Genomic DNA, 24,683 nt, shown 5'->3' with positions numbered 1-24,683 from the left:
CAAGATGTTTACAGAAAGGTCTACAGCTTCTAGATTCAGAAACTGAATTTATCTCTACAGGCTAATGACCTGGTTTTGCTGTTGTTTCTGTTCACCTACATTCTAATTTGTCTACCAAAAATATGTATTAAGTGATCATACAAGAAAATAAAAAAAAATAAAAAAAATCTTACCATTTCATCTGGTGCTCCGTGGCGATCAAATTGGTAAAGTGATGCTACATGAGTAATAATCCACCAACTAAAACCCAGTGGATCCCTGGACTGGATAGCAGGCACAGGTCTTCTTTGCTCACTTGATGTTTCAAAAAGTGTTTTAAGTAGTTTATTCAACCAGTTCCAAAACGGCTATAGAAACAGAGGTAATATGACTCAATTAAAATAAATATTGATCCAATAACCTTTGACTTGGGTGTGTCCCTCCATTTTTATAATGAACTATACATGCAAAAGAGAATATAAAATATATAAAACTCAAAGAATAAAAAAAATACCCATGTTAAGAATTAGAACATAAATAGTATTTTTCTTTTCCCAACCTGGGTAACCATTATCCTGACTTTTATAATAAATCATTTCCGTTTTTGTAAGTTTTGCCTACACTAATAAAAGAGGAAGATGCTAATTGACTGTACCTTCACTGCGCCCAAGCCAAGCCCACCAGCCAATCAGAGCGACTATATGCAAATTAACCCAACCAAGATGGTGGCTGGCAGCCATGGAGCTGGAGCAAGCAGGAAGCTTGGTTTCCCCGGCGATGGGGGAAGCCAAGCTTCCCACCTGCTGTGGCATCCACAAAAGGCAACAAAATTTCAATTACAGAAGCTAAATAAATCCCAGATACCTGCTTCCAGCCACCCTCCACTGGGAGCTTGGGTGGCTGGGGGGAAGAAAGGCCTACTCTTGCACGAATTTTCATGCATTGGGCCTCTAGTAGGTATACAAGCCCAAATCACGTTATTTTTGGCTTCCCCTGTTGTTTTGTGTGTTTTTAATGCATGCTTTTATTATTTTTAAATGGAATTCATTGGAGTGACATTTGTTAATAAAGTTATCTAGATTTCAGGTGTGCAATTCTATAATACATCATCTGTATATTATATTGTGTGTTTACCACCCCAAGTCAAGTCTCCTTCCATCATTTATCCCCCCTTTACTCTCTTCTCCCTCTGGTAATCACCATTCTGTTGTCTGTGTGTTGAGTTTGTTGTTTTTTTTTGCTTAATCCCCTCACCTTTGTTTCCTTCCAACAGCTGTCAATCTATTCTCTGTACCTGAGTCTGTTTCTATTTTGTTTGTTAGTTTATTTTGTTCATTAGATTCTACATGTAGGTCAAATGTATTTGTCATTCTCTGACTGGCTTATTTCATTTGGCATAATACTCTCCAGGTCCATCATGCTGTATCAAAGGGTAAGACTTCCTTCTTTTTAATAGTTAAATAGTATTCCACTGTATAAATATACCACAGCTTTTTTATCCACTCATCTACTCATGGGCACTTGGGCTGTTTCCAAATCTTGGCTATTGTAAATAACGCTGCAATAAACACAGGAGTGCATATATTCTTTCAAATTAGTGTTTCAGGTTTCTTTGGATATATTTCCTGAAGTGGAATAGCTGGGTCTAAAGGCAGTTCCATTTTTAATTTTCTGAGGTAACTCCACACTGCTTCCCACCAATCTGTATTACCACCAACAGTGCACAAGGGTTCCCTTTTCTCCACATTCTCACCAACACTTGTTGTTTGTTGATTTATTGATTATAGCCATTATGATAGGTGTAAGGTGATATTTCATGTGGTTTTATTTTGCATTTCTCTGATGATTAGTGATATTGAACATCTTTTCATATGTCTATTGGCCATCTGTTATGTCCTCTTTGGAGAAGTGTCTATTAAGTGGTCTGTTTCTATTCTTTGGTAACTTGCTTCTTTTCCTCAACATTATGTTTCTGAGCTACAGCCAAGTTAATGGGGGCAACCAGAGTTCAACAGAATTTTCCAATATATGACTATATGATAAAACAATGTACCTAATTTACCATTGAACATTTGATGCATTTTAGTAAGATTTTTTTCTAGGTATCTGTCCACTTCAAATATTCACATTATTAGGCATAAGGTTGTTGACAATATCTCAACTTTTTTGAGTCTTTTTTTTTTTTTGCATTTGTTTTAATTTTACAGAACATTTTTGCAGCATTCTGTATGTGATGCTTAAAGGTGGCAACATATATACATATACACATATTCATGGCAGCTAAAATATAATGTGTACAGGCCCAAAACTCTATCATATTACACAGGTGTCCCCTACCTACTCATGGCACTTTTGGGAATATGAGTGCACATACCAGTAAAATATATGTAGGTCTGTTTCCCTAAAAGAAGAGTAAATTATTTCAGTTATTCCTTCATTTTCTTTTTCTAACTTTTTAAACACACACTTCCTTACATAATCATGTGGCAGAAAAAAAAACATGGGCTGTGGCATCAAATAAATATACATTTGAAACCCACCTTTATATAGTCTGACTGTTATTTGAACAGTTTACTTAACCTCACATCCATTCTGCTTTCTGGCACATAAGCAATATCACTCAAGGAATAATTAGCTTTCCTTCTTTTCTGGGAAATTGAATTGAAGTCTAATTGAAATCTACTGGATAATGAGGGTTGGGTTTTTAGGAAAACACTCATACAGATACATCCAGTATTAGCTACCTGTTTAGAATATATTCTGGGAAACAGTATGTCCCTGACTAAATTAGTTCATTTTAATTGTTAGAGTTCCCACATAATTTGGGGTATGTGTGAATTTCCCAAAATTCCTAAGCCTCTCCCAGGCTTCTCCAATTGCTTCTTATCCTGATTCCCTGAAAAGCAACATCCTATTGCCTTCACAAAGCAGCAACCCAGACATTTGAAATAACTTAATAACCCTGAAATGCCTCACCCCTTTGGATAATTTGCTTAGAACATTAATCCGTTAAACACTGGTCTGGTTGTAGAAAATGTCCCTTTACTAGTGAGAAAACTTCAAATCCCATTCAATATTTCCCTGCCCTCATTCCAGGATAGGGTAGGGACAGGAGGTAGGGAGAATTAAATAGTTCTGCAAGAATGTTAGTGTACACACAAATATACAAACATGATTTTTTTAAAAATAAACTGATATACTGTATAAATTAGTATTGTCACACTGTGAATGTCTTAAATCCTTGTGTAAGATAGAAAAAAGGAAATATCTGTTTTCAGCAGTCTGGAGCCCTCCTAAGAATGGGCCTATATGAGCCTTAGCTTACTGTTAGCATTCTGTGATACCTTGAATTCCCAGGCAGGCAAAACATAGACACTTTCCTGTTCCTTCTGAAGCTTTCAAATGATTTTTCTGTTTTTCTTTCTTGGCTAATCCACATCCATATTGGTCCCTAAAGCCACTGCATGTCAGATAGTCAGTGCAAAGAGTAATTTTTAACTTGCTCCTTTGTTGGTTTAGGACATTTTTGTTTCCTTTCGGTTTGGTCACTTTTTCTTAGTCCTGAGCTTTTTATTAAAAAAGTATCTCATCGTTGTCCGTATGATTTCCAGAGTAAAAGGTAGGACCTATGTTGCTTCTAAGATGAGGCTTGTTCTGTTGTCATATTAATTCATTCAGTTCTAGAGAATAAAAGTCTGGGATCAGGGTGTCAGCTTGGTCAGATGAAGGGTCTTTTCTGGATCACAGACTCTGGCTCTGTCCTAAGGAGGAAGGTTTCCTGAGTTTTTTTACATGTCCCACAGTTGTCATGTTTTTAAATGTCATTTCTGTGAAGTCTAGTGCAGGTCAAATTATTTTGCAATTTTAAGTTATTGTGTCTTTTTTGCCTGGAAGTTTCGCAGATTTCCTAGAGGACTTGAAGACATTTTCTTTATCTCTGAAGTTAGAGTTTTAGCCGGCTATATGTCTTAGCATGGATTATTTGGAGTTAATCTTTCCAGTTATATAGTAGGTTTTCTCAATATGTGGATTTAGTTCTTTATTTCTGAAATGTTTTCTTAGATTCACCCATTGTTTTGAATGTCAGTTATGTCCCATTGCTTTTTCTTCTTCAGGGACTCCATTTAAACAGATGGTTATTCTTTGCTATCTTCCACTTCAAATATTTTCTCTCTAACCCTTTATATTCCTTTATCTCGTTTTTATTCCTCTGGTTGCCTTTCTTACATGACCCTTATTAAATTTTCAGTTGAGTCTATTCTCCTTGGGGATCTTATAATTTAGTCAATTCTAAATGATTTTTATTTCCATTTCTCTCCTGCATTTAATTTACTCAATTCATTCCTGGCTTTTGGTCTATTTATTTCAACAATGGAATATCTCATTCAAGGTGTTTTTTTGTTTGTTTGTTTGTTTTTACAGACCCAAATGCTTGTCTATTTAATTCAGTATGAAGTGTTCTCTTACAATTTTCTTCTGCTTTATAGTTTTTTTCTGGGAGAAAGGGTATCATGGGCTAAAGTATGTCAATTCTATTTTCTTGTAGTAACTTTAGAAAGACCTGTTTCGTTTCCTTCCGTTCGTTTTGTAGATTTGGACTATTTTAAGATTCCTAGTTCAGTGGAGCACTCTTTTGTCAATGTACCAAAATTACATTCTTTATTGGGTTTCCGGTTATTTTTGTTTTAGTTTTGGGTTTTTGTTTGTTTTTGTTTCTCTTCCGTTTTACAAGACCCTACATTTTCTGCTTTACTTCCTGTCACTGTCACCACTCAATCAGCAAGGGGGAGCCATATCCTTTTTTCACTTGTATTCTCCAGAAGCTCTAACTTCAAAGACTGCCTCCTCATGTAATACACACATTTTTTTTTTTTTTAATATATTTTATCGATTTTTTACAGAGAGGAAGGGAGAAAGATAGATAGTCAGAAACATCGATGGGAGAGAAACATCGATCAGCTGCCTCCTGCACATCTCCCACGGGGGATGTGCCCGCAACCCAGGCACATGCCCTTGACCGGAATCGAACCCGGGACCTTTCAGTCCGCAGGCCGACGCTCTATCCACTGAGCCAAACCGGTTTTGGCTACACACATTCTTATGTTCCTATCCTATAACCAGTTCTCTGATATATAAGGAAACTTTTTCAGTATTTTCACATTCTGACAATGGTTTTAGACCAACTTTTATGACTACTGTTAGCTCCCTTCTTCTCGCCTCTGAGCAAATTTTCTGACTAACCTTGCTTGCTAGAAAGTTTTGTGGTAGAGCTTTGGTGGCTTTTACTTGTAAGTGACAGCTTTGAATATCCCTATCTTGTAGTTATGCTATCAATATGTTTTTTTGGTGTAGTTTTATTTGTTCTTGCTGTTCTGTTTTGGAGGAAGTTAGGTTAGAAGCTTCGAGTTTAAGCATCCACCCCTTCTCCATGGCTATTAGACATTATCACTGGTTTAGAAGTCACTGGCTTGAAATTTTTAGTACCAATTAGGCATCATGAACTCACTGGCTTGCAATAATAAATACATAACTTTAAACTGCAATACACCACAGCTAAAGACAGACAATTTTCCTTACAAATTTAGTTGAGTTTTTAGTTCATTCTTTTGGGAACCCAGAATTAAGAATAGTGGTATATTAGTAGGGTACTGATTTGGGTAAACTCTGAGATTTATTGTCTTGTACCTTATAATGTATGACAGCTAATGTTCAAGTTTATACAATTCAGCAACTGCCTCTAAATTGATAAGGCAGCTTCAGTGTTCAAATGACCTGAGTTCCCGACTATAGTTAGTATTTGGCCTCAGTACTTCTTACTCTCTACAAGCTCACTGACACACTAAAATGCTTCACATAGGATACCCAGCATATGGTGGATTATAGATATTTTTTTAACAGGAAGATAAAACTGTCTTACTATCAAGAATATAAAGTTCTACTTTGACTTCCAAGTTAAATGGACTTGAAATCTGAGAATAATATAACTTAATTTTAGTACTATTTTAAAAAGAAAATGGCTTCAGACATTATTTTAAGACAAACAAGTATGGTTACTACATAAAATGAAGAGCATACAAATCATTTAGGTTATATATGTTACTACGCAAACTTCTACAATTAAGATTTTAAATTATGTCTACTTTTCTGTTTAAAATCTAGAAAATTTCTAATAACAAGTATAAACATGCTTACACTATGTGTGGTTCACACTTTCAAGTCTGAAATTTATAAAATAAGAACAATTCTAAAAAATTCTTAAATGATAAAGATAAGCTTTGCAGAAAATTAGAAAATTGATTTTTACCATGTCATTGAAATAAAAGACCCTGTTAAATAATGAAAGGGGAAAAATGTTGCTGAGACTTTCTAATATTTAAGTCTTGTAGAAAGCTGAACTGTACCGACAATTCAAAATACCATGAAAAAAATTTTCTTACTCAATAGTAAGTAAAAATACAAATTTATACTTAGTAAACTTACTTTACTTATATTCAGTAAATTTACTGCTAAAATAACTCAGAATACAGTACATGGACCCTGGCTGGTGTGGCGCAGTGGCTGGTGTGGCTCAGTTGGTTGGAGCGTAATCCCATACACCAAAAGACTGTGGGTTTGATTCCCAGTCAGGGCACATATACACAGGTTGCGGGTTCGATCTTCAGTTTGGGCACGTACAGAAGGCAACCAAATGACATTATCTCTCACATCAATGTTTCTCTCTTTTCTTTCTCTCCCTTCCCTTCTCTCCAAAATCAATAAGCATAACCATAGGTGAGGATTAAAAAAAGCAATAAATAAATAAATAAATAAATAAATAAAGTACTTGTAAATCTGCAAAAATAGTCATTATTAAAATTAGATAGCAGTAACCAAACCCCAAATTGTGAAAAGTTGGGAAAATTAAAAGACCCATAAAATATTAAAAGTATTCATATACCATAAACCATTTTAAGTATCATTTCACAATGAATTGTTTATACTTACTTCTGCCTATGGATATTTCTCTTTTTCTCCTAATCGATAATACTTGAAATTAAATTAAGCCCCATTATGAAGACTTTGCTCAAAATGAGGTGAAAGAAAATGTCCTATCTTCCTCTTTGTGCTTTTCTTCATCCCTCCATGAAATAATACTGAAAAATTGATTAACAGAAACCTGTTTTATTTCTTCCCAAATCTAAATCTGCCACATTTCCTAACTGAAATGTTTCCTGAGTTATTGAAGACAATTAATAAGTATTTTAGCCTAACAGATTCTTGATAAAACAACAACCCCCAAAAACCCCTTAAGAAAATAAGACAGCCATATTTTACACTTCTCTTAGATGTTTCATATTACCAATTTAGGGTTAAAAATGTAGTAGGTATTTAGTACTCAGTTTAATGCTCTGTTTGGTGGTGGTGGTTGTCTTATAAAGAAGGAATGTTGTAAGATTTTTTGGCTAAAACCACTGCATAAATTTAACACAATTAGTAACAATAACTAATACATCAATTTTACAACTTACTTCTGAGAGAGACCATTTACTTCTTTGGTCTAGAAGATGAATGAGTAGAACCCATAGTTCTTTAATGCATGGGCATGGGCAATGGTCACTCATTAATGCTTCAAAAGCCCTAACCTGTAGAAAATAACCAAAATGAGTTAGAGCAGAATTTTACATGCCACACATTTTTCTAAATATTTTAAAAGAATGATTTAGATGTCTTAAAATTTATGCTTAACTACAAAAAATTCTTTATAAAAAATGTGCCATTTCATTAACTTTTATAAATTCCCATTGTAAAACCAAAAGTACAGAATTTTATTTTCAACTTAAAAAACCCTCTGCTTTAATTATCTAGTCTAATGTTCAGCAAACATTCTGTATATAAGAAGCTAGGTAACAAATATTTGAGGTTTTATTCATGATATAGTCTTTGCATATTTACTCAATTCTGCCATTGTTGTGCACCAGCCACTGACAATTCATAAAAAAAGGATGAGGCTGTGTTCCAGGAAAGCTTTGTTTACAAAAACAGGGGGTATGTTAGATTTGACCTCAGCTTCATGGTTTCCTAACTTTGATCTAATCCATCAGGCACAATAAAAAGACATGTAGTAAAAACATTAGAAAATAACTTTTGATTCACTGTTGAGACTAAAAATAGTGACAAGTCAGAATAAATACAATTATTAGGGCTATATAAAAGTTAAGCAATTTTACCATTTTCTTTTTAAAGCTATTGCTATTTTTTTTTTTATTGATTTTTAGAGAGAGGAATGGAGAGGGAAAGAGATAGGAACATCAATGACACAGAAACATTGATCAGCTGTGTTTTGCATGGCCTCCACGGGGATCAAGACTGCACCCCTGGAATGTGCCCTAACAGGGAATTGAACCAGCGACCTCTTGGTGCATGGGTCGATGCTCAACCCTGAGCCACATTAGCCGGACTTTACCATTTTTATAACAAATATATCCTCAATGACCCTAAAAAATGCAGAGAATATTGTCTATACTTCTAAGTATAGCTAAACTTCTGAAACTCATAATATATATCTTATTTCACATACATTACATATACACTGAGTGGCCAGATTATTATGACCACCTGACGTTTGTAGGCAAATTAGCTATAATTTCACGCTGAAGTTGCTAGAGGGCCAAACCATTATAAATAGGGATGCAGGTTGTTTATCACGACAGAAGTGATTTTTTTCTGGAGATATGGGTAAACAGCGCAATTTAACAGCCTTTGAACGTGGGATATACAGTACATTTCTAACATAATACATTAAGATATTACTATATCATATCTGATTAACATATTCCTGTTAATTATAAACATATAGATTAAATTTAAGAGATAATGATAATACATAAAACACTCTACACTTTAAAAAATTATAAATCCTGATTTTCTATTCGTAAGGTTTATGCTTGTAATTGGAAATAAGTGATGTTTACAAAACATAATCTATAAATTTCCATTACTTGAAAATGAGTGTGTACAGTAACACCTTTAAATCTGTCTGTATTAAACACTATATATAAATACAATTTAGTAAAAACAAGTGATTTCCACCATGATGCCAGAACTTTCATGAAAATGACCCTTAAAATTTGTCAACTAAAACCACCTTTTTTTTCTTTAATATATTTTTTTATTGATTTCAGAGAAGGGGAAAGGAGATAGAAACACCAATGATGAGAGAGAATCATTGATTGGCTGCCTCCTGCACGCCCCTTACTGGGAATTGAGCCTGCAACCCAGGCATGTTCCCTTGACTGGAATCGAACCAGGGACCCTTCAGTCCACAGGCTGATGCTTTATCCACAAAGCCAAATCGGCTAGGGCAGTGGTCGGCAAACTCATTAGTCAACAAAGCCAAATATCAACAGTACAATGATTGAAATTTCTTTTGAGAGCCAAATTTTTTAAACTTAAACTATATAGGTAGGTACATTGTTAACTTAATTAGGGTACTCCTAAGGCTTAGGAAGAGCCACACTCAAGGGGCTAAAGAGCCGCATGTGGCTCGAGAGCCAGTTTGCCAACCATGGGGCTAGGGCTAAAACCACCTTTTAAGCTTGTCAACTAACTTTAATTACTCATCTCTTTCATTATGTAACTAGAGGCCCAGCGTGCGAAATCGCACAAGATCCAGACACGACACCCCTCCCCTCCCCTCCAGGCTGCGGGACTCCGGACTCCCTCTCGCCGCCTCTGCAGGACACGAGTCCCACCTGCCTGTGCCACAGGACCCAGAAGTCCCGCCCACCGCAGTCGCTGCGGGACCCATTAATGCACCTCCTGGTGAGGCGGTCATGGTTTGTTATGGCATTATGGCCACAGGTCTTTTATTTTATAGATAGCAATATACTAGATCATTAAAGGACTGGCCTCTGCTATGTAAACAGAAGTTAAATTCCAGTCATTATCATAAACATCCTGTTTTCATTTATTTATTTTTGACAAGATGAAAAGGCTTAACTAATTCCAGCCTTTTTTTAAAAAAGATGTTTAAAACCTATTCTTTCCCATTCAACTCCCAGATAATTTTTTAATTTAGATTAAATTCTTATATCTTAAATCACACAGATTAAGGACTGACTTGCCATTAAGTATCAAAAATACAAATAAACTCTTAAAGCATTACCTTGTCATACCTGTTGAGTGACAAACTTATTAAATCACAAAGGAGATTTTCACAGTGCTCTTCAAATAGACTGACATTGGTTAAATTGTCACCTGCCAGATTCATAAACTGATGACCATATACAACATGTTCTAAAAATGTAATAAAATAAATTTTATTTAAAACTACAGGAGAAAAGTTACTGTACCCCTTTAAATTATAACAAGACTGTAACATGTAGTTAAAAGCAAATTTCTGCAAGCAGAAGTTAAATATTACAATTCCTTTCTTATATGAACACTGATGAAACATCATGTAAAAAAGTTTCAATCCTTCCAGTTACCATTCAATAGGCTTCTCTTTTGTTAATGTGGCCATCTTTGTAAAGCAACCATGCAAAATTACTTAAGAGAAAAAAATAAAAATAAATTAAAAAGAGGATAAACACTAGAAATTCTTCATCCTCATTTCTAACCAATAGAGCCTGTACAACATTATTCTTTTAACAAACAATGATAAAATAGCCATATGCAGTTGCATGAAGTAAAGCTAACAAAAGATACCAAAATTTGTACCTATAGCAGAGTAAGTCCACCAGAGTTTGCTCTAAGAAAATATTTAAAATACAGTGTTCACCTGACAGAAAAAATTATTTGTGTACATCGTTGCATATTTTTGTGTGTATATAAGTATAGATAGACACACACATATATGTATTTTTGTATTTATTAATTAAAAAGCAGAAATTGAGGTAATGGATGTCTTTATAACCTAAATAATTAATTTACTTTACAACTAAATATTTCCAGAATATTGCTAAACTTAAAAATAGAACCTAAACATGCCAAAGAGCAAGACCAAGACATAAACAGGCAACATATGAAATAAAAGATTACTATCTATTATAAACTTCTACTAATTTTAAAAAAAGGAAAAATTTTCAAAAGATTATGAATATTAAATAATAAAGAAGCCCTAACCGGTTTGGCTCAGTGGATGGAGCGTCGGCCTGCGAACTGAAAGGTCCCAGGTTCGATTCCGGTCAAGGGCATGTACCTTGGTTGCGGGCACATCCCCAGTGGGAGGTGTGCAGGAGGCAGCTGATCGATGTTTCTCTCTCATCGATATTTCTAACTGTCTATCCCTCTCCCTTCCTCTCTGTAAAAAACCAATAAAATATATTAAAAAAAAAAAAGTAATAATAAAGAAAATATAGAGACAATAAAATTATGTGAAGATGTTCAACTTCAATGGTAATCAAGAAATTGCAACAATAGAGATTCAGTATCATTTTTCACATATTCATTTACAAAAAAGAAAAATAATTGATAATATCCATTACTAGAAATAGTACGAGGCAAGGAATGCTCACAGTGTATACAAATTGGGGAAATTTACAGCAACATAGAGCATATACAATATTAAAACTGCAATATACCACCCCAATTCTAAGAATCTATTCCAAAGCATAACTTGTATACATACTGAACAATGTATATATACACAAGAATGGTCAGTGTAATATTTATAATATCAAAAAAGGGAAATAATTGAAATACTTAAAAAATAAACTTGGCTAAATAAATTATGATAGACCCTTTACATACAGCCCTTAAATGAATAAAGTAAAACCACATGCATGAACATGAACAAATCTCTGAAAAAAAAAAACTACACAGAATAATGACAGCAGCATTTGTGGTTAGAAAGCAAAACAAAAATCCTACCAATGAGTTTCCATATATCTATGCTAATAGAAAGTATGGAAAGATAAACAGGCCAAGTTGTTTCCAATAGTTATCTCTGGAAAAAAGGATGCGATTTTCACTTTTTACTTACGTTACTATTTGATTTTTAAAAATCAGAAAACACTTATTACTTGTGTAATTAAAAAAAAACAATTAAAATTCAGATTAGAAAAAGGACATAAATCAAATATCTATCAACTTACTCAATTTTACACCAAGCATCTGAAGAATTTCTAGCACCAGCCAATGGATATCCAAGTGGAGATGTAATAAATGCCAGGATGGTGGGAAAAGCTGTGAATGACATTATCAACTGTGACTGAGAATTCATAATACATTACAAGGTGCTTGATAGCATATGACAACAACCCTCTATCAGCACCATGACAAAGAACCAATTAATCTACCACTAAGCTTAAGGAAAACCTTTATCTCATTCATCAGAAGATTCTTTCACTAGAGATTTTGAAAGTAGGATAGGATATATTTTCATCTAATTTAAGACAGACCCACCTTGGGGCTGCTGAATAGATTTGTAAAGGACCCTTCCAACCAACTTCTGATTCTACTACAGCTGCAAGGCAGTAAAATAATTTTAAAAATTATTTACATGAATTTGTTTTAGACTTTAGTTAGCAGGTATGTTTTTAGCCTGGCTGGTGTTGCCCAGTGGTTGAGCGTAGACCTATGAATCAGGAGGTCATGGTTGGATTCCCAGTCAGGGTACATGCCCAGGTTGTGGGCTCGATCCCCAGTAGGAGGCATGCAGGAGGCAGCTGATCAATGATTCTCTCTCATCACTGATGTTTCTTTCTATTTCTCTCACCTTCTCCCTTCCTCTCATCTTCTCCCTTCCTCTCTAAAATCAATAAAAATATATTACCTTAAAAAATGTAATACATACCCAGGAACTCCTATAAAGAATGTTAAGAGAACTTTAAACTATCATGCAGACATTATTGCCATGCCTTTTAAGAAATTAAGAGGTAAAGAAATTATCTCTCAATTTTCACATTAGCATTCAAATCTAATTATGACTAAAAAGGCAGTGCTCTTAGCCATCTATAACCTTCTCCCAGTCAGCACTTAGTATCACTATAAAAATAAATACAGTGAGGCCTGGCTGGCATGGCTCGGTAGTTGAGTGTTGATCTATGAAGCAGGAGGTCACAGTTCAATTATTCCCTATCAGGGCACATGCCTGGGTTGTGGGTTCGATCCTCAGTGTGAGGAGTGCAAGAGGCAGCTGATCAATGATTCTCTCTCATCATTGATGTTTCTATCTCTCCTTTTCTCTCTGACATCAATAAAAATATATTTTAAATATATATATAAATAAAAACTATGATACATGTTCTAGTAAAACAATTAGAATGATGCAGAAGGAACTCGCCATATCAAATATGCAAATAAAATAAAACACTACGTTAATAAATAATACTGGCTCAAAAATAGATAATAGAAAATAGCAAACAGCCCTAACCGGTTTGGCTCAGTGGATAGAGCGCCGGCCTGCGGAGTGAAAGGTCCCAGGTTCGATTCTGGTCAAGGGCATGTACCTTAGTTGTGGGCACATCCCTAGTAGGAGGTGTGCAGGAGGCAGCTGATCGATGTTTCTCTCTCATCGATGTTTCTAACTCTCTATCCCTCTCCCTTCCTCTCTGTAAAAAAATCAATAAATATATTTTTTTTAAAAATAGCAAACATAGGGAAGAGAAATAGATAAATGTGGTATCCAAATCAGTGGGAAAAGCTGGGTCATTTAATAAGACAGAATTAATTTACTCATTTGTAAGAAACTAAAGTTAGATTTCCCACCTCACAGAATTGTTTTTTAAAAAGATAAATCAAATAGATAAATGTAAAAACAAGTATATTTTTAACATCAGCAGATATAAAAGAAAAAATATAACTATATAAAAAACTTCAATCTAACCTAGTAAGTCAGCTTAATTGCTGAAAAAGATAAAAGACAATATCTGTAATACGTAATACCCGAGTAATATTTCTAAAAAGTTCCCCCAAAAAACTAAATAAAACATACTCAACAGAAAATACCAATTAAATCAATACTTGTCATATATAAGATTGGTAAAATAGAAGAAATACATAAAATCTTGAAAGATGCTTTTTATTTTTTAAGATTTTTTGCTGTTGTTTTAGAAGAGAATTTTAGTGCATAATTTATTTTTTTATGTGTTGAAGACTACATTCCCCTGCTTTTAAAAATTCAGTCTTGTAATCTTAAATAACCTATCTTTTCAAGTTTGCTAAATTGAAAAGCCTATGAAGGGCAAAATCTAATTTGAGGACCGGAGCACACAATCTTTATTTCTGCTTCTGGATAAACTATTTTCTTAAGCACTTAATGGATGTCCAGAAAATAAAAATGATTTGAACTTATAAAGACTAAAATGAAGGAAAACTATCCTTCCCCCAAGATCTACCTATGAGTCTTTATTAAATGATATAATTAAAAGCAATTACCTATTTGCTTTCTATGGATTATACATATAAACCTGTGAATTCAATTAAAACCCTATTTACTTTTATTGTTAGATATATTGATCCCTCATAAAGAGTCAATATTTGTTTGTTATTGTTAAATTTCACAGAAATATATGAACACTTAATTGTATTTTACATTTTGACAAATATATGTTCCTAAAAACTAAATGTTCAAATTGGTGAGGTCAAATAGAATGGAAGAGGTTAAAGTTCAGGGAATCAACGGGGAAGTATAATTTGTCATCCACTTAAACTGACATTATCCTATGAGAATTTGTTAATTATATCCGGAAGCTGGGCTATGCTACAATACAAACTTAAAAAAATAAAATAACTTCAGATGGAATAATAAAAGGCAGGGGGAAAGGGGCATTAGTCAAAACAATCTTTTTTTAAACCTCACCCAAGGATATGTTTTTAATGATTCTAGAGAGAAAGGAAGAGAGTGAGAAACATCAATCGGTTGCCTCCTGACTGGGGATCAAACCTGCAACTTGGGTACGTGCCCTGATCAGAAATTGAACCCACAACCTCTTGGTGATGGAACTACACGCCAACCAATGGAGGCACCTGGCCAGGGAAGTCAAAACCATCTTAATCATATTCTGAAAATCTCAAAGGTCAGATTAGATAAAATGATGTGGTTCTGAAAGTGTAACTTTTATAAGGTAATCTCCTTGAATTTTATTATAATAAAAAAGTAAGGAGCCCTGGCCAGTGTGGTTCAGTTAGCTGGGCATTGTCCTGTGCACTAAAAGGTTGCTGGTAGGATTCTTGGTCAGGACACATACCAGGGTTGTGGGCTTGATCCCCGAGTAGGGGGTATGTAGGAGGCAGCGGATCAATGCTTCACTCTCACATTGATGTTTCTTTCTCCCTCTCCCTTCCTCTCTCTCTAAAAATCAATTTTAAAATCTTAAAAAAAAAAAAAAAAAGGAAAGATGACACATATTTTAGAAAATGAAGGTTATTTGATTTGAAACTTTTAAACATTTGCACTGTTATAAATTGGAATAGAGAAGTTTTCATATTTAGTGTATACTATGTTTTAAATGCTTTATTCATTTTAATTTACTTAATTCTCCCAGTAACTCTAGGAAGCTATACCAATTATACAGATGGGGAGAATGAGACAAGAGGTATTACTTGCCCAAAGGCACATAGTTAATAAAAGGAGGAGCCAGAACTTCAACTCAAGCCATCTGGTCCAGAGCTGCACTCTTTACTAATTTCCGTCATTCTTGAATAAATATTCCTTGTAAGAAGAAAAACTGATAATTTAAAAATTAAATAAGGCAAACCTGAATCTGATTTTGACTTATAAATGCTCCCGGATTAATACTGGGAAGTTCAGATAGGTGTCCAATATACAAGAGTAATCCATGAAGCTCATCAACCAACAGTGAGGGAAGCTGAGCCTCCAAAACCTCATAGGGATGAACAGGACCATGATTCTCAGTATTCTGTACTGTCAGGAACCTAAAAAACAATTAGATACAATAAACCACCAGAGTCTGGATGAGTATGTACTCAGAAATTCATGCAGTAGTCAAAAGACTCAACTGACGTCCTACCTGACGATGAAAACTTTAACATAATGAAGAAATGTTACGCACTGCTGCCTAATATTGTCTGCTTTGCAGTGTAGGGTTGATATCTTCCCTGAAACCAAAATAGAAGTTAATCATAGCTTAAGTGATTAATCAGTGAGCAGTAACATACAAGCACCAATTCTTTTAATTTTGTCCACTGATTTCTATGTAATTCTTACCACCCCCCAAAAATCCATTATTAAGGCTACTTCAGTAGCACTGACTACACCTGGCTTCACTGGCACCATACAGTGCCAGTCTTCTTTCTTCCTCATGTGTTCTTTCTCTTACCTCTCCTTTACTGGCTCCTCCTCCTCTATCCTACCACTAGTATGGGGGCTCCTCAGGACTCGGTCCTGAGGCCTCTTCTCTCTTTTCCTGTGTGTATGATCAGTTCCTTTATCTCAAAATGATAACAACTTGAAAAGGTTTACCTATAACCCAGACCTCTATTCTGCACTCCAGACCTTGCATGTCAGACTGCCTAACATCTTGTATTTAGATTGCTCAGACACTGCAAATACATCCATGATTTCTTCCAAAATCTGTTCATGCCCATGTTTTTGCCACTCATTACAACTGGTGCCAACAGTTGCCTATATTTCATTCTTGCTTCTTTCATTTCCTTAAAACTTATATTTAATCCACCAGAGTCCTACCAAGTTTATGACCAAAATATACCTTCAAACTATCCATCTCTTTATAATCTCTTAAATTATTCCAACAGGTCTTCTAATAGGTCTTCCCATATTCTCCTTTGTTCCTCTACACTCTAAGCACAAAATATGCTTTAAATATATGTCAATTCCTGTTCCTCATAAATCAAACCCCATGAAAGGCTATCTACTATATTTAGAATGAAATAAAGACTCCTTGTAGTGATTTATAAAGCCCCGAATGATGTATTAATATTGTCTGTCTTTCTCCCAACTTCAACCCAAGCCCTCTTCCCCACACTTCAACATCTATATCAGCAAAAATTACCTGGAACATTACTATATGCAAAACACTGACAATCACTATAAGAATGAGTAACAGACAATCACTAAACAAAAGCAGAAAAAAAAATAACATGATGAGAATTAAGACAACAAGTTCTCAACCTTATCACACATAAAGCAAAACTTATTTCTAAATTTGAACTTAAATGAGTAAACATGACCTCCGCTTTGTCAAAACCAACAGGATATGTTATGCAAATATCTCCATATTAAACAGTACAGGGCATTTTCATAGCTTAATTATATTTCACCTATGAAAGTCACATCATCCCTCAGTTTCACAATTCTCAGTTCATAAAGGCAATACTCTGTTAAAAACAATTGCTGTGAACTCTTGCATCCAGCCAAGGTAGAGTAAAAGGAATCAGATTTACCCATATCCCATCTTTTACTAAAAAAACAAACAAACAACATTAAAAAAAAATAAAGTTTTCAGGCACCAGAAACAAGGCAATGCAGGACTGCTATCCCAGAGAGAAGGAAGTCCTAAGACCGTTCCAGCTTCCCACCGAAATACAATTTCCAGGCTGCAGCACAGGGAGAGAGAACCCCAAATGACTGAGCTGAGGAGACAGAAGGTTTAAATTTATAGGGAAAAGTACCAAAGAAGAAAAAAGCTACATTTAAAAAACAAAAAAAGCAAGCTCTGGAAATGTACAGAGGGTCCCATTGAATCTCTGGCAGAGTACTGATCTGTTCAAGCATGAGAAAAAATAACCCAAGACCAGGTAAAAACATCAGAAAACAATTCCCTACAAAGCTTACACATGCCAGGGAACAGTTCAAGTTCCCACCAGAAAAAAAAAAAAAAAAATCATAATACACTAAAAAGAATCCTCAGAAGCCTTATTAGAGCTAACTTAACATTAGACTAAAGGCTACTTTTTATAAGTCCTAACAAAATTTAAACCAAGATTTAAAAGGTCCAATGGATTATAAGTACTTAACAGCAAGCCAAAATACAGTTTAATACTAGTCAGAGAAATACAAGAAAATGCAGAAAGCAGCAATGTAAAATCTACAATGTCCATCACACAATAAAAAATTGCTAGATTTTCAAAGAACCAGAACACTGTAACACAGAAATAAGAGAAAAATCAATCAATACAAACAGGCCCAGAAATGACAATGATGAAAGAATATGCAGTCAACAAAGTTAAAAAGAACAGCTATATGTATACTCTTTATGTTCAAGATAGATTAAAAAAAATATGGATAGCAATAGAAAATAAAAAATCCAAATACAATGTCTGTAGACAAAAAAACAAACAAAACATGATCTGAAAAAGGAATAACACCAACAGCTACATTTAAGAACAGGGATTAGTAAAACATACATTATTTTGTTATTCTGCCTCAAATGGAAAGCTACCTTATCTGGGTAGCACAATGAAAAGAACATATACACTTCAGTTAAGTGTCCCTACCTATGGACTTTCTGGGGAGGACTGAAGGCCAAAGCTGGCTTCATGAGTTTAGTAACAGAGCCCTGATACAGCTGCAAAGGTTAAATCTACATCTTGAACAGCTGGGGCCTCTCAATAAGAGGGAGTGGGGCGGGGATTGTAATAGGGTTTGGGCTTGTGACGGCTGAGTTTGGGGAGAGTTTAAGGACTTTGGTCTGGATTGGATGCTGCTAAGAAGCAGGGGCAATTTGATGATTATGTTAATTTTTATATAGAGAGAGTCTAGGGAGGGTTCTACTTAGTTAAGAAGCAATAATCATGTTAGCTGAAGAGGGGGATGTATTGTTTTAGTATTTTGCATTAGTAAGCCACTAAACCTTTCTTTGATCAAAAGTGTGTTCCAGGTAATCTTTAGTTGCTAAACATCACTAATAAGATATTAGGCTTAGCACTTAACCTGCATTATGTCATTTAATTCTCACAAGAACTCAATGAGGTGAGAAGTCTTACCTGGTTTGAGACCCACAATTAGCCTGGGGTGGAACTCAGGCTGACTACAGAGCCATGATTTTAAATACAAACTGCACCAAAACTGCCAGAAAAGAGCAGCAGCTGGTTTGCACTAAAAGACTGTCCTTCAATTCCTTTCATTACCTTAACTATATCCATCGCCTCCTCTCCCCCCGCCCAAATCAATAATCCATTAAATGTCAAAAACAGACGAACAAAAAACAGAAAGCAGAAAAGAGCAAGAAGAGAGAGTAAGGTCTGGTACTATTTCTCTTATGAGTTCCTATCCCACTCCCCACCTCCAAAGCTTGTTACTAATTCATTTCTGAGATATTTAGCCATAAATCAATTTTACCTACAGATTTGAAAAAAATACTGTAAATCTCAGCTGCAACAAAATTGTATTTAGTGTTCAGAAAAAGTGTCATACACTGTATCCTGAACTTCTGACCTAACAATTCCTCCATGTTACTATGATATCCCAATTATGCATCATAAAACCCACGTGCAATTCACTGTAATTAGCCTTTAAACACACAACTTACCAAAATCACAGCTGGCCGGTAATAAGGTTTCCAAGTTATAGAGTTGTTGCCTAATTTAAAAAATGTAACGTGAGAATTAATTTTACATTACTTTAAAGCATGTAATAATTACATGGGTAATGTTCCCAATACTTCATGAATGTTTATTAGAGGATCAGCTTCAGGTAGCAAAGACTTTGAGAAAATATAAAAATAACATATTAAAAGCTGCATATATCTCAGAAATTGCATCAAATGTCATAGATGTCACTATCAATGAGATACTATTTAAATCTTCAAGAAGTTTAAGATACTTATATAAAATATCCTAGGTTAACACTTATATAATAAAATGCTAAATTGTATCACACAAGAAGTTCAAAAAGGAATAGGTACACTAGGTACACTAGAGTTATCAGGAAAAGTTATATTTATAATGTTCCAAGTTAATTCCTGAGAGTAATCTTCCCTTGCCATCTTCCTAGTTCCCTTTCAACTCCTTAAAGATTTGTATTCTAGATAACGACTCAACTTATTCAGTAATGTTCAAAAATTAGAGAATCACTCACGCAGCCTGGTCTCCCAATAAAACACACAGCATGGCACACATACAGTGATGTCTCTTCCCAAGGCCTATGGGATGAGGGTAGGAGGAGAAATTCCTGCACCTTTCCATTTTCATTTAAATGTAACATATATGATACATTTAATTTGCCCTCAATAACTGACTCTATTTCAACATTATCTAAAATCTGAATATGGACTAGGTTTTAAATGAAACATTATTTCAACTGTGTTCATTGTGATAATGAAACAGTATTAATGTTTGAAAAAAAGGTATTTTTAAGAAATTCATCCTGACATTTAATAACATGGTGCCTAGAATTTACTTAAAAATACTTCAGCAAAGGAGACAAAAAAACATGACAGAAATGGAGGATGTGGAGCTAAGAATCGCAATTTTGAGGGCTTGCCATAAATTTGTGCAGAGCCTCACGAAAACTAATGAGACCCTCGATGCTACGATAAAGAAATTAGAAAGTAAGCATACACGGACTGAAATAAAGAATATTATACCCAATAGCAGACCAGAGGAGCACAATAATCAAACCAAAGATTCCACAAAAGACACCCAATTGAAAAAGCAAAATGAAAAAAGAATCCGAAAGTGTGAAGATAGTGTAAGGAGCCTCTGGGACAGCTTTAAGCGGTCTAATATCAGAATTATTGGAGTGCCAGAAGATGAGAGACAGCAAGATATTGAAAACCTATTTCAAGAAATAATGGCAGAAAACTTCCCCCATCTGGAGAAAGAAATGGACTTACAGGCCCAAGAAGCGCAGAGAACCCCAAACAAAAGGAATCCAAAGAGGACCACACCAAGACACATCATCATTAAAATGCCAAGAGCAAAAGACAAAGAGAAAATCTTAAAAGCAGCAAGAGAAAGAGGCTCAATTACCTACAAGGGAATACCCATACGACTGTCAGCTGATTTCTCAACAGAAACTTTGCAGGCCAGAAGGGAATGGCAAGAAATATTCAAAGTGCTGAATACCAAGAACCTACAACCAAGATTACTTTATCCAGCAAAGCTATCATTCAGAATTGAAGGTCAGATAAAGAGCTTCACAGATAAGGAAAAGCTAAAGGAGTTCATCACCGCCAAACCAGTATTATATGAAATGCTGAAAGGTATCCTTTAAGAAGAGGAAGAAGAAGAAAAAGGTAAAGATACAAATTATGAACAACAAACATGCATCTATCAACAAATGAATCTAAGAATCAAGTGAATAAATAACCTGATGTACAGAATGAACTGGTGATTATAATAGAATCAGGGACATAGAAAGGGAATAGAATGACTATTCTTGGGGGGAAAAGGGGTGTGGGAGATGCGGGAAGTGACTGGACAAAAATCATGCACCTATGGATGAACACAGTGGGTGGGGAGTGAGGGTGGAGGGTGGGGTGGGAGCTGGAAGGAGGGGAGTTATGGGGGGAAAAAAGAGGAACAAATGTAATAATCTGAACAATAAAGATTTAATTAAAAAAAAAAAGAAAAAAAAAATACTTCAGCAAAAAAAATAAGAGGGGAAGGGACAGATGAAGGAAATGTGAAGAAACCTTGATGTTTATTGTAACTGAGGGAGTGTAGGTGGAGGTTCATTATACTATTCTCTACATTTTGGGTATGTTTGAAAACTTTCATTAAAATTTTTTAATGTCCAAATCACATTTCTATTACACAGATTGAAACATATTTGGAAAGTCTAAGTTCATTCTCTCAAAATCATTGAAGACTATGGCTATTAAGCAATGAAAGTCCTTTGGTTTTCTTCCAAAACTATAATGTAGTTTAGAGCCTTAAATATTTGTCTTGAACACAGGATGTCAAATAAAGATTCTGGAAAAGAATAGTTTCACTAAAAAACAATTCATTAAAACCATTACTCCATAAAACATTACTGTTAATTTTGTTATTAATAAGATACTCAAGTGAACAACAAGCACAACTCTACTGGTGCTTTTGTTAATATCAGTATTAGAAACCACACAGCAATGTAACTTACAAAGTGAACAATAGCATCTCTACTCCAAGGAAGTTTTTTTAAAAAAACATACCTGAATAAATGAAATAGCACTCTAGATGAATTCACTAATGCTGTTTCAGTAACCCACTGAATGCCAAATATTTCCACTGTATCCTCTTCAAAATTAGTTGGTAAAGGATCAAGATTCAAAATTAATCTGAAATGAAAGCTATGATTAAATCTCATGAAAAGTATACTAAGTCCCATACCATAGCATGTCTTTTTTGACATTCTAGGAACCCTTATTATACACGACATGCCAGTGATATTATAAAGTCAGGATATGCCTTGGTACCATACATACTAGTAAAGACATACGAAAGCTAGAACTATATTAAAAATCCAGTCCTGTATACTAATAAAAAGGTATAACTAAAGAGCAATGTAACTTATGTGTAAAACACAAAAAGAAGTCTAAGGAACATACTTTGGTCTGTGTTGAATACTGGCCTTCAGATGTAGAATTCATCCTTTGAGGGGACATTTAATTTTTAAAACAGCTAAAAGATATTCTGAGCCCTGTCTGGAGAACAGCATAATAAAACTGGGTAATCTCTTTTTAGGTCTCAAACAAAGTGCAACTATAAAACCACAAGAATTACTTTCTTTCTGACTGAAATTGCCTCAGAAGGCATTCCCAAAATATTTCAATAACAGCAGTTTTACGACAATATGTGTATAACTAATTGCCCAAGGCAACAAAAGATGTGCATGTCCTCCTTATTAAGAAGCTCCAAAATATTATTCCATGTTTTAGGAGAAAACATCATTTCAAAAAGCCCATGAAGTTCAGGATTCATTTTAAATAAAAGGAAAATTAAAACCCAGCTCCTGCCGAAACCGGTTTGGCTCAGTGGGTAGAGCGTCGGCCTGCGGACTGAAAGGTCCCAGGTTCGATTCGGGTCAAGGGCATGTACCTGGGTTGCGGGCACATCCCCAGTGGGGGATGTGCAGGAGGCAGCTGATCGATGTTTCTCTCTCATCGATGTTTCTAATTCTCTATTCCTCTCCCTTCCTCTCTGTAAAAAATCAATAAAATATATTAAAAAAAAAACAAAACAAAACAAAAAAAACCAGCTCCTTGCCCTGGCCGGTTTGGCTCAGTGGATAGAGCGTCAGCCTGTGGATTCAAAGGTCCTGGGTTCGATTCCGGTCAAGGGCATGTACCTTGGTTGTGGGCACATCCCCAGTAGGGGGTGCGCAGGAGGCAGCTGATCGATGTTTCTCTCTCATCGATGTTTCTAACTCTATATCCCTCTCCCTTCCTCTCTGTAAAAAATCAACAAAATATATTTTTAAAAAAATAAAATAAAACCCAGCTCCATACCTATGCCCAACGGAGGCAGCTGTGAAGTAAGAGAACATCAGGTAGCAAGAAAGTTCTCCTTCACCTTCAAAATCTTTTAGGTATTCGCTGAACCAGAAAGCCAACAAAACTAATAGCTTGCACCTGTCTGATATACCAAGCCGATTTACAAAAAGATGGTTTGAACATGAAAGTTTAGCTGCCTGAAATCTTAATTAAAACATTCCTAACAAACTAATGAAAAATCTGATGAGGGTGAAACAACCTCCGATTTTTTACCTACCGCTTAAGGGCTCCACTGGCAAGGTAGGACTCCCCAGAAAAATGTTTCCCTCCTCCTCTGTTGTCAAAAGCGCAAGAAAAGCAAGGGGGTTTGCACCATTCGGTTCCCAGCTCCAGTTCCAAGCTGTCGGTCAGGTAGGTCGACGCGGCACAACAGTTATCCATTGCTTACTTCATGTCCTGAAACATGTGAGGTTCATTGTAATGATCATCGAGGGCTCCAAAGAGGTTGCGAGGACATTCCTGGAGGTGGGGCGGGTGACGTCAGGAAGTCCCCCAAAAGCTCTCCTCCTTGGCACAAAGAAAACTGAGAAGCCACGTTCCCAATAACTCTCCCCACCGCCTCCCCAAGACCAAGGCTGTCGGGACGTACGCAGAAAGCACCCACGCCTGGCTGTATAGGAACTGAAAACCCTGCCGGCCTGACCCTGCCGCAGCCCGGGACAGGGTCCAGAGGAGAGACTTGCTGGCGGGACAGATGCAGATCCACCTCCCGAGCCCGCCTGGTCCCGCACCTTCACTACGTTATTAAACCGCCCAGCGCCAGGGGCCCCGCAGTGTCGTGGGGAAACTCCTCTGCAGATTCGCGTGGGGATCCGGGGGCCCCGCGCCAACCCTCCTCCTCCCAGCCGCGGCGCAAGTCTTCCCCCGAATCGACACGGAGGAGCCTGGCGAGAGGAGCCACAGTCCTGCGCACCGGGGCACCCCCTCTCCGGTGCTCGTCGTACCTACTCACACTTCCACTCCCCGAGATCCGCCCGGCGGCCCCAAGCACAGCCCCAGACTCCGTGCGGTCCAAATCCCAAACAAGTGAAATTCCCGCCACGCCGCGCGCGCGCTCCGGAGGGCGGGGCCACGGCTGAGCCCGCCCCCGAGGTCCGCTCGCGAGGTCTCCGCGGGAACCGCCGGCACTTGCGAGTTCTCGCGAGAGTCTTCCAGCCTAGCATTCGGTGCGGCTTTTCGCCTTCTCTTTCTCGTCCCCCCCCCCCCCCCCCCCCCCCGACTTTCGTTTAATTGGTGCGTTGGTCCGGAAGGCGGGGCCTCACACAGCAACAAACGCGATCCAGCGCCGAGGTGATCCCTGCCTGGGGACAGCGGCTGTCTTCCCGG

At 36.3% G+C, this 24,683-nt stretch overlaps 1 protein-coding gene across 1 annotated transcript in view; it reads right to left on the bottom strand.

Annotated features, from left to right (window-relative positions):
• Positions 1–24,375, bottom strand: part of MMS22L (MMS22 like, DNA repair protein) — a 108,149-nt gene extending 83,774 nt beyond the window's left edge. The window contains exons 1-10 of the mRNA XM_070418048.1: positions 24,302–24,375; positions 23,575–23,753; positions 22,017–22,142; positions 19,413–19,462; positions 15,933–16,020; positions 15,660–15,837; positions 12,054–12,144; positions 10,124–10,254; positions 7,488–7,601; positions 174–347 (exon numbers count right to left, since the gene is read on the bottom strand). Coding sequence (XP_070274149.1) covers positions 174–347; positions 7,488–7,601; positions 10,124–10,254; positions 12,054–12,144; positions 15,660–15,837; positions 15,933–16,020; positions 19,413–19,462; positions 22,017–22,142; positions 23,575–23,738 — 1,116 coding nt within the window. The 5' untranslated portion in view covers positions 23,739–23,753; positions 24,302–24,375. The remainder of the gene's footprint in view (positions 1–173; positions 348–7,487; positions 7,602–10,123; positions 10,255–12,053; positions 12,145–15,659; positions 15,838–15,932; positions 16,021–19,412; positions 19,463–22,016; positions 22,143–23,574; positions 23,754–24,301) is intronic.
• Between the last annotated feature and the right edge of the window lie 308 nt (positions 24,376–24,683).

Source organism: Myotis yumanensis, unplaced genomic scaffold (assembly GCF_028538775.1).
Source record: "Myotis yumanensis isolate MYYU_CA2020_CCGP unplaced genomic scaffold, mMyoYum1.0.hap1 SCAF_6, whole genome shotgun sequence".
Taxonomy (NCBI): Eukaryota; Metazoa; Chordata; class Mammalia; order Chiroptera; family Vespertilionidae; genus Myotis; species Myotis yumanensis.
This window is presented reverse-complemented; position numbering and strand designations above follow the sequence as displayed.